Below are 11,804 nucleotides of genomic sequence, written 5' to 3'. Positions count from 1 at the left end.
TCTTCCTGTGCCTCCCTTACCTGGGTCTCTCCTTGAACCTTTGGACACTAGTGGGTCTCTGAGGGTGCGTCAGGGCCAGAGTCTGTTTCCATGTCACAATCGCTTTAGATTTCACCTCACACGACCCCTGAACAAACCATTTATCTGGAAAGCACCCCTCTCCTGGGTGGGGTGGGAGCACGCTCCCAAGCAGACACGCAGTGACTGTGGAACAGAGGCCGAGAAGGATAACTGTTTATAAACATTTTGAATTTTATTTAAAAAAAAAAAAAAAACATCACAACCATGAACATTGTTACAGTTAGAGGCCCTCTTGGTTCTCCACAATGATACTGAGCATGCTCACAAGGGGTTCCCATTGTTAAAGTCTTAGTTAAACAACCATTTTTAAAAGAAGGAAAAAAAAACTCCGCACACTACCATTTAACTTGTTTTAATGTTTCTTCACAAATGGTGAAAAATACTAAAGTACAGACAAGGAATAATCATAATGTTGTGGCCAACATTATAAATATGGAATTATAAATTTAAAACATTTTCTGGTTTAAAAAATAAATCTGGTAGTCAATGCAGCTCTGCGGGGTCTCTGCATCTAGTAGGGCCGATCTCTGCGCTCCTGACGGTGCTCGCCTCTGCAAGGCAAAGAGGGCTCTTTGGTTAGAATGGGGAGGGGTGAGGAAGCCCTTCCAGAGCCCCCAGGTGCCCCTTCCTGACTCCTCCCAAGCACTGGCACAAGCTTCCTAGTGCCATGGGAACTTGCTCCAACCAAGCTGGGAGGGGCTGTCCTCTCACTGTGCCTGGTGGCCCACAGCTGCTTTTCACCAGCACTTACTTATCCATTTTTCCAGGTCCTCCACGTCCTCCTCTTCTTCCTCCCATCTGTTCCATCAAAGGTCCAGGGGGCCCTCCAGGGCCACCTCGTCTTCCTCCACCAAAGCCACCTCGGTCCATGCCCCGGCCACCACGGAAGCCACCTCTGTCTCCACCACGGCCACCTCTGAACATTCCACCGGGACCACCACGATCCATGAGGCCACCTCTTCCTCCCCGCATGCCACCAGGGCCACCTCTGCCACGATCACCACCTAAGGTGAGAAGAGCAGGGCGAAAGCAGTCAGTGGGTGGCTGCAGAGGCCCTGTGGACACTGGAAGCTGCTCTGCTTCCTTCTCTCTCACCGCAGAAACAAACCAGACACTTCACTCAATCTCAGCATCACGCTGACAATTTAGAAATGACGACAGGACGACAACTCAAGGTTCTTAAGCAGACGGCAGCTGTAGTTTACCAAGCCCACAGATAAGAAAAGAGATTTAGCATCAGGAAGCTGAGGGGACACTCATGAAACCTGCACCTACCCGGGGGCGGGAAGGGTGGCGGGAGGAAGCCTTCAGGCTTTGGGGCCTTACACTGGTTGCACTCTGTTCTCCAGGCGAAGTTCTGGTTTCCACAACCCCTGCATACAATTACATCACAGCAGAAATCACCAATTGAACTAAGGAAGATAAACAAGGAAAGGTGTGTGAACAGGTACACACACTCACTATCAGGATCTATGTACACCCAGGTTTTAGGGCACAGCCTAAGGCAGCAGTGCGCCCACAACACAGTTCAAATCAATCTTCAGAAGGCTCTGAAGCATCCAGGGAATGGCTGACTAGTGCCCCTAACCAGCCATCAGGGTCATCATTCTGTTCCTCTAGACAGAGCAATCTGCTCTAGAGTGGGGATGGGATGAGGGAAGAGTGGCTTCACTCGTAAGGTATCAATTTGCCAAGACAAGTACATACGGATTGGGACACTGCCAGTCTCCAGCTCGGTGCTGGACGTTTCCTCCTCCGGAGGGGTTCCCTCGGGAACCCCGGGGTCCTCTTGGAGGAAAGCCTCCTCTATCTCCTCCACGGCCTCCCATGCGACCCATGGGTCCCCCAGGACCTCCTGGGCCTCCTGGACCTACAACAAGAAATAGCAGATCATTTCTCTGTAGCACCAGATTTGCTATGGGAAATAAAAATCACTAAGTAAACCCACAGATACCACTGTTGTCATTTCCCCATCACCCGTCCCATATGTTTCCGTGTGGCTCAGGCATCAGCCCCTTCCCTGTGATGAGCGTGTTCCACGTGCTCTACAGGAAACAGAGCTCCAATTCTTTTTTTTTTTGAGACAGAGTCTGGCTCTGTCACCCAGGCTGGAGTACAGTGGCGCGATCTCAGCTCACTGCAAGCTCCATCTCCCAGGTTCACGCTGTTCTCCTGCCTCAGCCTCCCGAGTAGCTGGGACTACAGGCGCCCGCCATCACGCCCGGCTAGTTTTTCTATTTTTAATAGAGATGGGATTTCACTGTGTCAGCCAGGATGGTCTCGATCTCCTGACCTTGTGATCCGCCTCCCAAAGTGCTGGGATTACAGGCATGAGCCACTGTGCCCGGCCTTTTTTTTTTGAGATGGGAGTCTTGCTCTGTTGCCTGGGCTGGAATGCAGTGAAACAAGATCTTGGCTCACTGCAACCTCCACCTCCCAGATTCAAGCAATTCTCCTGCCTCAGTCTCCCAAGTAGCTGGGATTACAGGCATGCACCAACATGCCTGGCTAATTTTTGTATTTTTAGTAGAGTTTCACCATGTTGGCCAGGCTGGTGTCAAACTCCTGACCTCAGGCGATCCGCCCGCCTCGGCCTCCCAAAGCGGTGGAATTACAGGCATGAGCCACCACACGCGGCCAAACTCCCACAATATATAAGGAGCAGGCAAATCTATACAGACACAACCAAAGCCTAATAAATGGCAGTCTGGAGGTGAGAGGCAGTGTGGCTTCCAGCCTCCCGTGTTCTTCTCCTCTTCCTTTTACACCCACAAACGTTCAAAGTATTGACTCTACACACAATTTTTTATTTCTTCACTCTAGTAATCAAGTTTCTCAAGGGTAGGGAGTATATTGAAAACCTTTTAATGCAACATAGGAGATCAAAGAAAGTACCTCCGCGAAGTGGTGGTGGCATCCCTCTGCCCTCACGGGGTGGCATACCCCCCCTCATACTGTTCATTGGAGGCTTCTTCCGAGCAAGAGAGACTTTAAGTTTGCTCCCTTGAAAATCTTTCCCTGGAATAAGACAACAGAACATCAATTACTCCCCTATATTCCCTGTTCACCAACTAAACGACATCATCAAATGACCACTCCCAGATGCATTAGGTCTGCCCCTCCTGTAATCTTCTCTAAGATCTTTACTGACAAGGCCAGAAAAAGGCTTTTTTGAGATGGGGGTCTCACTCTGTTGCCTAGGCTGGAGTGCAGTGGCAAGGCTCACTGCAGCTTCAATCTCACAGGCTCAAGCAATCCTCCAAAGTAGCTAGGACTACAGGCACGCATCACCATGCCTGGCTAATTTTACAAAATGTTTTGTAGAGGCAGTCTCTTGCTAGGTTGCCCAGGCTGGTCATGAACTCCTTGGTTCAAGCAATCCTCCTGCCTTGGCCTCCTAAAGTGGTAGGATTATAGGCAAGAGCCATCGTGCCTGGCCAGAAAAAGGCCATACACTTAAATATACTTAAAAACCTCTCTGCAGCCTGGCCAACATGGCGAAACTCCATCTCTACTAAAAAATACGAAAGTTAGCTGGGCAGGGTGACGTGCACCTGTAGAGTCCAGCAGCTACTCAAGTGGCTGACGCACAAGATTCACCTGAACCTGGGAGGCGGAGGTTGCAGTAAGCTGAGACTGCTTGTGCCACTGCACTTCAGCCCGGGTGACAAAGTGAGACTGGCTCAAAAAATCAAAAACACAAGCAAAAAAATACTGTCTACCATAAGGAGGAAAATAAGCTGGTGGGAAGCTGACTGTATGGCGAAGAAAAGAGAACCAGGACTTGTTATTTGACACTTTCTTTGAGACAGAGTCTCGCTGTTGTCCAGGCTGGAGTGCAGTGGTGCAATCTCAGTTCACTGCAGCTTCAAACTCCCCGGGCTCAAGTGATCCTCCCACCTCAGCCTCCTGAGTAGCTGGGACTATAGGTATAGGAGTGCGCTACAACACCTGGCTAATTTTTGTATTTTTTGTACAGACAGGGTTGTGCCATGTTCCCCAGGCTGGTCTCAAGCCCCTGGATTCAAGCGATGCACCTACATTGGCCTCCCAAAGTGCTGGGATTACAGGTGTGAGCCACTGGACCTGGCCAAGTCGTTCAATGCTTTCAAGTTGGTTTTGTCTGAAGTGAAATCCCAGCATTAATGTCAAGGCCTTATTTAAATATATATATTTATCTATATGCAAATGTACACTGGCTAAGATGTTCTTTTGAAGGGTTTTCTGTACCTTCTGATAATCTGCGCTTAGAGAAGTGTTTGCCACTTTAAACAAGGTTGATTTGTAATACTAAAGCCTGAAAATAAAGGGATCTCCAAATCCAGGGTCAATGGCTGGGTCCTAATACTACTGAAGGGAGATCAGCAATCTACTTCCCCCAGAAAGGGATGGAAGGTCTTCTTGCTCCCGTGGTTCACAAGTTCCTCCCTCCTGCCATACTCTATAGCCAGGGAAATTAAGAATGCCAGTGAGTACATCTTACCGTCAAACCATTCCACGGCAGCCTTGGCCGTAGGTGGGTCTTCATAGGACACTGTGGCATCGCCTTTGGGCTTTCCTGTTTCCTTGTCCAGGTAGATGTGGATCATGGGTTGCCCAGTTCTCTTGTTCATCTAGACATAGAACACCATAGTTAGGCATGACTAGAATATACTAATTTGGGAGAAAAAAGTTCGGCAAAATCCAGGAAGAGTACCAATTTTTCACATGTAGTAGTCATTAAATGTCACTGTTTCTCCGCTTTAAGTTTTTCAGAATTTTAAGTTATTTTCTCCTCTATCCCTGCTTTATCATAAAAACCAAAGTAGACCCAAAGTTACAAAGTGTGGAAGTGAACAGGATAGGCCCCACTCCTTAGCCATCTTCTGATGCTGGTTCGCCTGCCCTGGCATTTTCTTTTTTCTTTTTTTTTTTTTTTGAGACGGAGTCTCACTCTGTCGCCCGGGCTGGAGTGCAGTGGCACAATCTCAGCTCACTGCAAGCTCCACCTCCCGGGTTTACGCCATTCTCCTGCCTCAGCCTCCTGTGTAGCTGGGACTACAGGCGCCCGCCACCTCGCCCGGCTAGTTTTTTGTATTTTTTAGTGGAGACGGGGTTTCACCGTGTTAGCCAGGATGGTCTTGATCTCCTGACCTCGTGATCCGCCTGCCTCGGCCTCCCAAAGTGCTGGGATTACAGGCTTGAGCCATCGCGCCCGGCTGCCCTGGCATTTTCTATGCCCAGACAGGTACCCACTGAGCACAGCCACCTCGTAGGGGTAGTCAAGCTTTGATACCACCACATAAGACAAGAGTGGCACAAAGAAAATTATCCTTAAACCATGAAGTATAGTGTACAGGCTGTGAGTGAACTACAGGGATTCTCGGTTAGTCTAACACAGCCACTACTTCCTCCAGTTAGAAGAGATGATTGTCTTTCAGCTGAGTATCAGATGTGGCTGACTTGAATTCAGGAGCCACCTTGTATAAGAATCTTCATGTGTACTTTTTTGCATTAAATATGCACACCACCAGTTTAGTCTGTAATTGTTTATATATATCCAGTAACATGTGAGAGCAATCTAATTATAGGGCTTAAAAAAGATTACAACAGGATATATATATAGATACCTCTCACTTAAAAAAAGGAACATGATACCTGAAGACGGAAAAGAAAACACGGCAAAACTGTGGTATAAATAATGTGGAAATGCATTTTTTTCTTTTTTATGAGACAGAGTCTCACTCTGTTGTCCAGGCTGGTTTCAAACTCCTGGGCTCAAGCAATCCTTGGGATCCTCCTGCCTTGACCTCCCAAAGTGCTGGAATTACACCTGTGAGCCACTGTACCCAGCTTGGAAATCTATTTTAACATCTTTATTTCCAAAATTTTGACGGTAAATACGTTTCTTAACCAGGATAAACTCCACATTCCTGAAAAAAACTACATATTATATACATATTAAAAAGCAGTCTTTTTAATATGCTCACACCTGTAATCCCAGCTACTCAAGAGGCTCGAGGCTTGAACCCAGGAAGCAGAGGTTGCCGTGACCTGAAATTGTGCCACTGCATTCCAGCCTAGGCGACAGAGTGAGGCTCCATTTCAAAAGAAAAAAACAAAGGGAGTCTTGCATAGGGTAGAATATGACAGCAGACACTAAAAGCATTTTACTTTTGAGGTGTGTGTGTTATCTGTGCACAAACAACTACAAGTAGGGAGAAATTGCCTTATATAAGATTTACCAAAATCAACTTTCTTTTTTTTTTTTTTGAGACGGAGTCTTGCTGTCTCCAGGCTGGAGTGCAGTGGCATCATGTCAGCTTACTGCAACCTCTGCGTCCTGAGATCAAGCGATTCTCCTGCCTCAGACTCTCGATTAGCTGAACAGGCATGTGTTACCACACCCAGCTAATTTCTGTATTTTAGGAGAGACAGGGTTTCACCATGTTGGCCAGGATGGTCTTGATCTCTTGACCTCATGATATGCCCACCTCGACCTCTCAAAGTGCCGGGATTACGGGCATGAGCCACCGCACCCGCCCAAAATCAACTGTATTTCTACACAGCAGTAATAACCAGAAAAGTGTCATTTAACGAAGACCATTAACCACAGTAACTTGAAAATAAACGAAACTAGAAGTAAAGCTAGTAAAATTTGCAAGACCTTTAAGGAAATCGGCCGGGCGCGGTGGCTCAAGCCTGTAATCCCAGCACTTTGGGAGGCCAAGACGGGCGGATCACGAGGTCAGGAGATCAAGACCATCCTGGCTAACACGGTGAAACCCCGTCTCTACTAAAAAATACAAAAAACTAGCTGGGCGAGGTGGCGGGCGCCTGTAGTCCCAGCTACTCGGGAGGCTGAGGCAGGAGAATGGCGTAAACTCCGGCGGCGGAGCTTGCAGTGAGCTGAGATCCGGCCACTGCACTCCAGCTTGGGCGACAGAGCGAGACTCCGTCTCAAAAAAAAAAAAAAAAAGACCTTTAAGGAAATCGATAGTCTTTACTGAAGATCTAAACACGCTGGGCACGGTGGCTTACACCTGTAATCCCAGCACTTCGGGAGGCCGAGGTGGGCAGATCACGTGAGGTCAGGAGTTCAAGACCAGCCTGGCCAACATGGTGAAATCTCATCCCTACTTACAAAAATTAGCCAGGAGTGGTGGTAGGAGCCTGTAATTCCAGCTACTCGAGAGGCTGAGGCAAGGAGACCCGGGAGGCAAAGGTTACAGTGAGCCGAGATTGCGCCACTGCAATCCGGCCTGAGTGAAGGAGTGAGACTCTGTCTCAAAGTAAAATAAAATAAATAATAAAATAAATAGGGATAGGCCAGGCAAGTGTTGGCTCACGTCTGTAATCACAAAACTTTGGGAGTTGAGGCAACAGATCACCTGAAGTCAGGAGTTCAAGACCAGCCTTGAAAAACATGGTGAAACCCCGTCTCTACCAAAAATACAAAACTTAGCCGGGCATGGTGGCGGGCGCCTGTAATCCCAGCTACTCAGGAGGCTGAGGCAGGAGAATCGCTTGAACCCAGGAGTCAGAGTCTGCAGTGAGCCGAGATCGCACCACTGCACTCCAGCCTGGTGACACAGCGAGACTTTGTCTCGATAAATAAATAAGTAAATAAACAAACAAATGGAAAAATAGAATCTTTAGGGGAAAAAAAGATCTCTCAGTATTACAAAAATGTAAATTACTAAAATTACTTCATAGATTTAGTAAACATCCAATTGGGGTTTTAAAGTTTTGAAGTTTATGGGGTTCATAAACGAACTCAAAAATACAGAAGAGCAAGAACTGAAAAACAGTCAAAATATTAAGAATTAGCATAAAGACATAATAATTTGAGGTTGGGTGCAGTGGCTCATGCTTGTAATCCTAGCAGTTTGGGAGGCTGAGGTAGGTGGATCACTTGAGGAGGCCAGGAGTTCAAGACCAGCGTGGCCAACAGGTGAAAACCCATCTCCACTAAAAATACAAAAATCAGTTAGGCGTGGCAGCATGTGCCTGTAAGTCCAGCTACCTCAAGAGGCTGTGGTGGGAGAATCACTTGAACCTGGGAGGCTGAGCAAGACTTAGTCCCTAGGCGTGGAGGAGGGAAGGCTGGGCGTAGTGGCTCACACCTGTAATCCCAGCACTTTGGGAGGTGCCAAGGTGGGCAGAACACCTGAGTTCAGGAGTTTGAGACCCACCTGACCAATATGGTGAAACCCAATCTCTATAAAAAGACAAAATTAGCTGGGTGTGGTGGTGCACGCCTGTAATCTCAGCTACCGGGGAGGCTGAGACAGGAGATTCGCTTGAACGGAGGTTGTAGTGAGCCAAGACTACGCCAATGCACTCTAGCCTGGGCACCAAGAACAAAACTCCATCTCAAAAAAAAAAAAAAAAAAAAAGGCTAATTTTTTTTTTTTTTTTAAGGAACAAACCATAAGATATCTAGAAAGAAGTCAGGCAAAAGCAACCTTAGAAAACAACTCTCAACATCAATTCACTCTCTTTAAAATGCTCGGCGGTTTAAAGTTTTGCCAGACGACCTGGTTATGCTTTTACTGACCTTAACAACCCCACATTGCTTAAAGAAGTCTGCCAGATCATCTAGAGTCACATTGTCATTTAATCCTTGTACATAAATTGCACTGTTGTCAGAGTCTTCATCTGGATCTACAGGTGGGCCTTTCAGAGAAAACAAGAGAATTATTATCATGCATCTATAGGGGTTTCTTAACTATCTGATCACTACTGCCCAAGGATATTCATCATAAATCTAAGAAAACTACCAAGCATACTAAGAATGCTATTAAACTTTTGGTTTACTTCACTTAAGGCCATTATAAGTAGATGCTCACAATAAAGGATTCCCCAAACTGTCCTTGACAGCAAGAATATCACGCTGGTCTATAAGGCTGCTGAACTCTAGGCATGCATTTACCTCTGTACCATTAATTTATAAAGCACAATATGAAGTACAAGAATTCAAAATTACCTAGATCAAGATCTGGTCCTTCATCCATGGGTCCTGCCAACCAGGAAAGATCATATAAAATATTATTAGTGCACGTCTTGCAAGCTACAAACCTTACAAACACACATAGCTATCTAATATACCACCATTTGATGGGGATTCATTAAATTCAAAATGACCCGCACTGCTAAAATGGAGCAGTGCCTCTTTAACATTTGTGAAAGGTTTGCTAGGGTTTGCTTTTTTCTTTGCTGGTTTGCTTCTAAACCATTAACCAAATACACTCTCAATGCTTATGTGCCAAATCAGTGTTAAATTTAAGTCAAAATTTTTCCTCTAAATAAACCAAATTTAAAAATTTATTCTCCCCCATATTACAGAAGCAGTTACTCAATACTTCAAGTTACCCTTTGTTTTGTAACCATAGGTTAACCTTATTACCCCTAAGACAATGCCGGCAGTACCCATTAGTCTCTTTTGTATAGATCATTTTTAAACCGCTTATGAAACTAATAAAAAAATTATAGTTTTCTAAAAACTGACTGCATTTTTTTTTTTTAAAACACTATCTATGGTAATACTCAAAAACTTACCACCAGGCTTATTGAAGCCACCTCGCTCTCCAGCGCTGCTGGGGGGATAAACGAAGAAATGAAGGCCTTTCCCTTTAAAAGCCAGTACCGCTCTGAGCCTTGGGGGGGCTCGTGGGGAAGAAGGGCACTGGCTAAACACATCTCCAAACAATGCATCTCTCTCATCTTGTCACTATGCCTTTCTTCAGGGCAGCTTGCTCAAATTTCCTCAATATACAACCTTGCTTGTCTGATTGTACACACCAGTGTGGTTGGTTCCTTTCATTTCGGGGGCTGGTATTAATAGTGCAATACTTGGCAAATTAGGAAGAAAAAATAGATCCCAAACACCCACCCCATCAGGTGAAAAACCAGAAGAGCTTGGTATAGAGGGGAGGAGCAAGTGGGGGTTAACTGCTGTGATAAACCTTTCCATGTTCATAAAGGTGCACCCTCAACCTCTCCCAAGGGAGAGCCAAATGAGGCCCAGGGTTTCCTAACAAGTCACAGTATAATAAAGCAGGAGACAACCACATTAAATTCCTACAACACACATCAGAGGACGCATCCAGCCAATCTTCAGCATAAAGCCATACATCTCAGGGCACGAATAGATTTAACAATCGCTGTGAAAGGAGAATTTACAACAAATACCAAGGCTCAGCGGACTGGGGGTGCAACTTTATAGACATATCAGTTAGAATAATGACTATGGCCATGTAAAATTACTTAAAGAGGGGAAGGGGAAATACGAATTGGACTTTAGGAGTTAAATTTTGTTTTCTTTAGAATTAAATAAAGGCAGCTCCCCAGTGGGAGGCCCTGAGTTTTTTCTAACCAGTATTGCACCTTTAATACCTGAATACACAATTTCAAGCTGTTGCATGCAGCTTTGTTTCCTTTTTAAAAGTACACACCATAAAATGTTCTCTCTCTTTAAACACAAAAGTTTACACTTTAATGTTACACAATTCTAGAGTATTATACCTCCTCTGGTTCATTACCAAACAACAAGTATGCAGTTACCAAAGTTACAGAAGGATTCCATTTATACAATGAATACATTTTGTTAAAAATATTCTATGTATATTTTTCCTCTCCATATGGACACCGTGTCTAGTCCCACTTTTCATTATGCTGCCGGCTGAGTACTGAGTACGGGTACTTTTTAAGTATTGAAGTGTATACAAGGCTCTCACTTTGTAACCTGTAGCATATAAATGCGACAAAGCATGTTAAAAAGTTTCCACGTTTAACAGCCAATGAAAATATCAAAATACTGAGGCAATGAAAAAGGGCATGTTAACAACATTGAGTGCCTTACCTGCAGAAGACACTGAAAACCATCACCACACCACAATAAAAAGGGGGGACGAGGGAAATGCCCCTGGTCTATCCCCACAGGATCCGACAGACTGCTTCACAGTCTGTTGTAAAACCTATGGGGAAAGCCATGGTCTCTTCTATGGCTCCAAGAGAGACTTCTCATCCAGAAAGAGGGGCCCCCTCTACTAGCAAAGTCTAGCACAATTAGTAGGATTATAACTTCTGGAGTATTTAAATAAACTTGAAATTGTTTTTGCAATTTAAAAATACTAGGAATTCTAGGTGATTTGAGACGTGATGATAGTACTTTCAAGTGTCTATGTCTATTTTAAAACATCCAAAAAGAAGTGAAACCTTTATAATATTTTCCAAATCAGAAGATTGAGTTTACTTCATACCAAATCATTAAATTTTTGCCTGCTGTCAAATGACTTTCTTCCAATAAAGATTTCACTAAAGACTTAAAGTTATGCAGAATATGCAAAATAGTACTTTCAGTAGTGAAGAGTATTTGCTAATATGGAAGTTAAAGATCAACTTTAATTTTGAAGTTCATTCTATTTAAAAAAAATACTATTTAATTTTTCCTAGAATAGTGGCATACCAAATCAAATGTAAATATCTAACATTCTGCATAACTTTTTTTTTTTACTAGTTTATATAGGGACAGAACACACACAGAACTAAGCCTTCTGGATTATGTTAACCACCAATATTATAGCTCACCTTCATCAAAGTACAGACACCAGATAGGGAAAAGGGGATGGGAGAAGGGAGGGGAAGGGCAGGCAGAGGTAGCAGGGTTATGTCATTGATCTAAACAAAGTTTTCTAAACCAGATTGTGCCATCAATCAAAATGGTCAAACCGATTTAGACT

At 44.7% G+C, this 11,804-nt stretch overlaps 1 protein-coding gene across 12 annotated transcripts in view; it reads right to left on the bottom strand.

Moving 5' to 3' along the window:
* Positions 1-228: 228 nt before the first annotated feature.
* The window catches only part of LOC105487270 (EWS RNA binding protein 1), a 32,239-nt gene continuing 20,663 nt past the window's right edge, over positions 229-11,804 (bottom strand). For 3 of the 12 annotated variants that reach the window (XM_071080344.1, XM_071080346.1, XM_071080347.1), the window contains 9 exons: positions 9,622-9,659; positions 9,050-9,082; positions 8,621-8,739; positions 4,565-4,694; positions 2,977-3,099; positions 1,789-1,951; positions 1,357-1,493; positions 833-1,085; positions 229-632 (listed from right to left, as the gene is read on the bottom strand). In XM_071080344.1, the coding sequence (XP_070936445.1) occupies positions 593-632; positions 833-1,085; positions 1,357-1,493; positions 1,789-1,951; positions 2,977-3,099; positions 4,565-4,694; positions 8,621-8,739; positions 9,050-9,082; positions 9,622-9,659 (1,036 nt within the window). In that variant the 3' untranslated portion in view covers positions 229-592. Of the gene's footprint in view, positions 633-832; positions 1,086-1,356; positions 1,494-1,788; positions 1,952-2,976; positions 3,100-4,564; positions 4,695-8,620; positions 8,740-9,049; positions 9,083-9,621; positions 9,660-9,800; positions 10,808-11,804 lie in introns of those variants that run through there. The other 9 variants (XM_011750708.2, XM_011750711.3, XM_011750709.3 and 6 more) reach the window with 7 other exon arrangements.

This window comes from Macaca nemestrina, chromosome 15 (genome assembly GCF_043159975.1).
Source record: "Macaca nemestrina isolate mMacNem1 chromosome 15, mMacNem.hap1, whole genome shotgun sequence".
In the NCBI taxonomy this organism is placed as follows: domain Eukaryota; kingdom Metazoa; phylum Chordata; class Mammalia; order Primates; family Cercopithecidae; genus Macaca; species Macaca nemestrina.
Note: the sequence above shows the minus strand (reverse complement) of the source record. Positions and strands in the feature narration are given on the sequence as shown.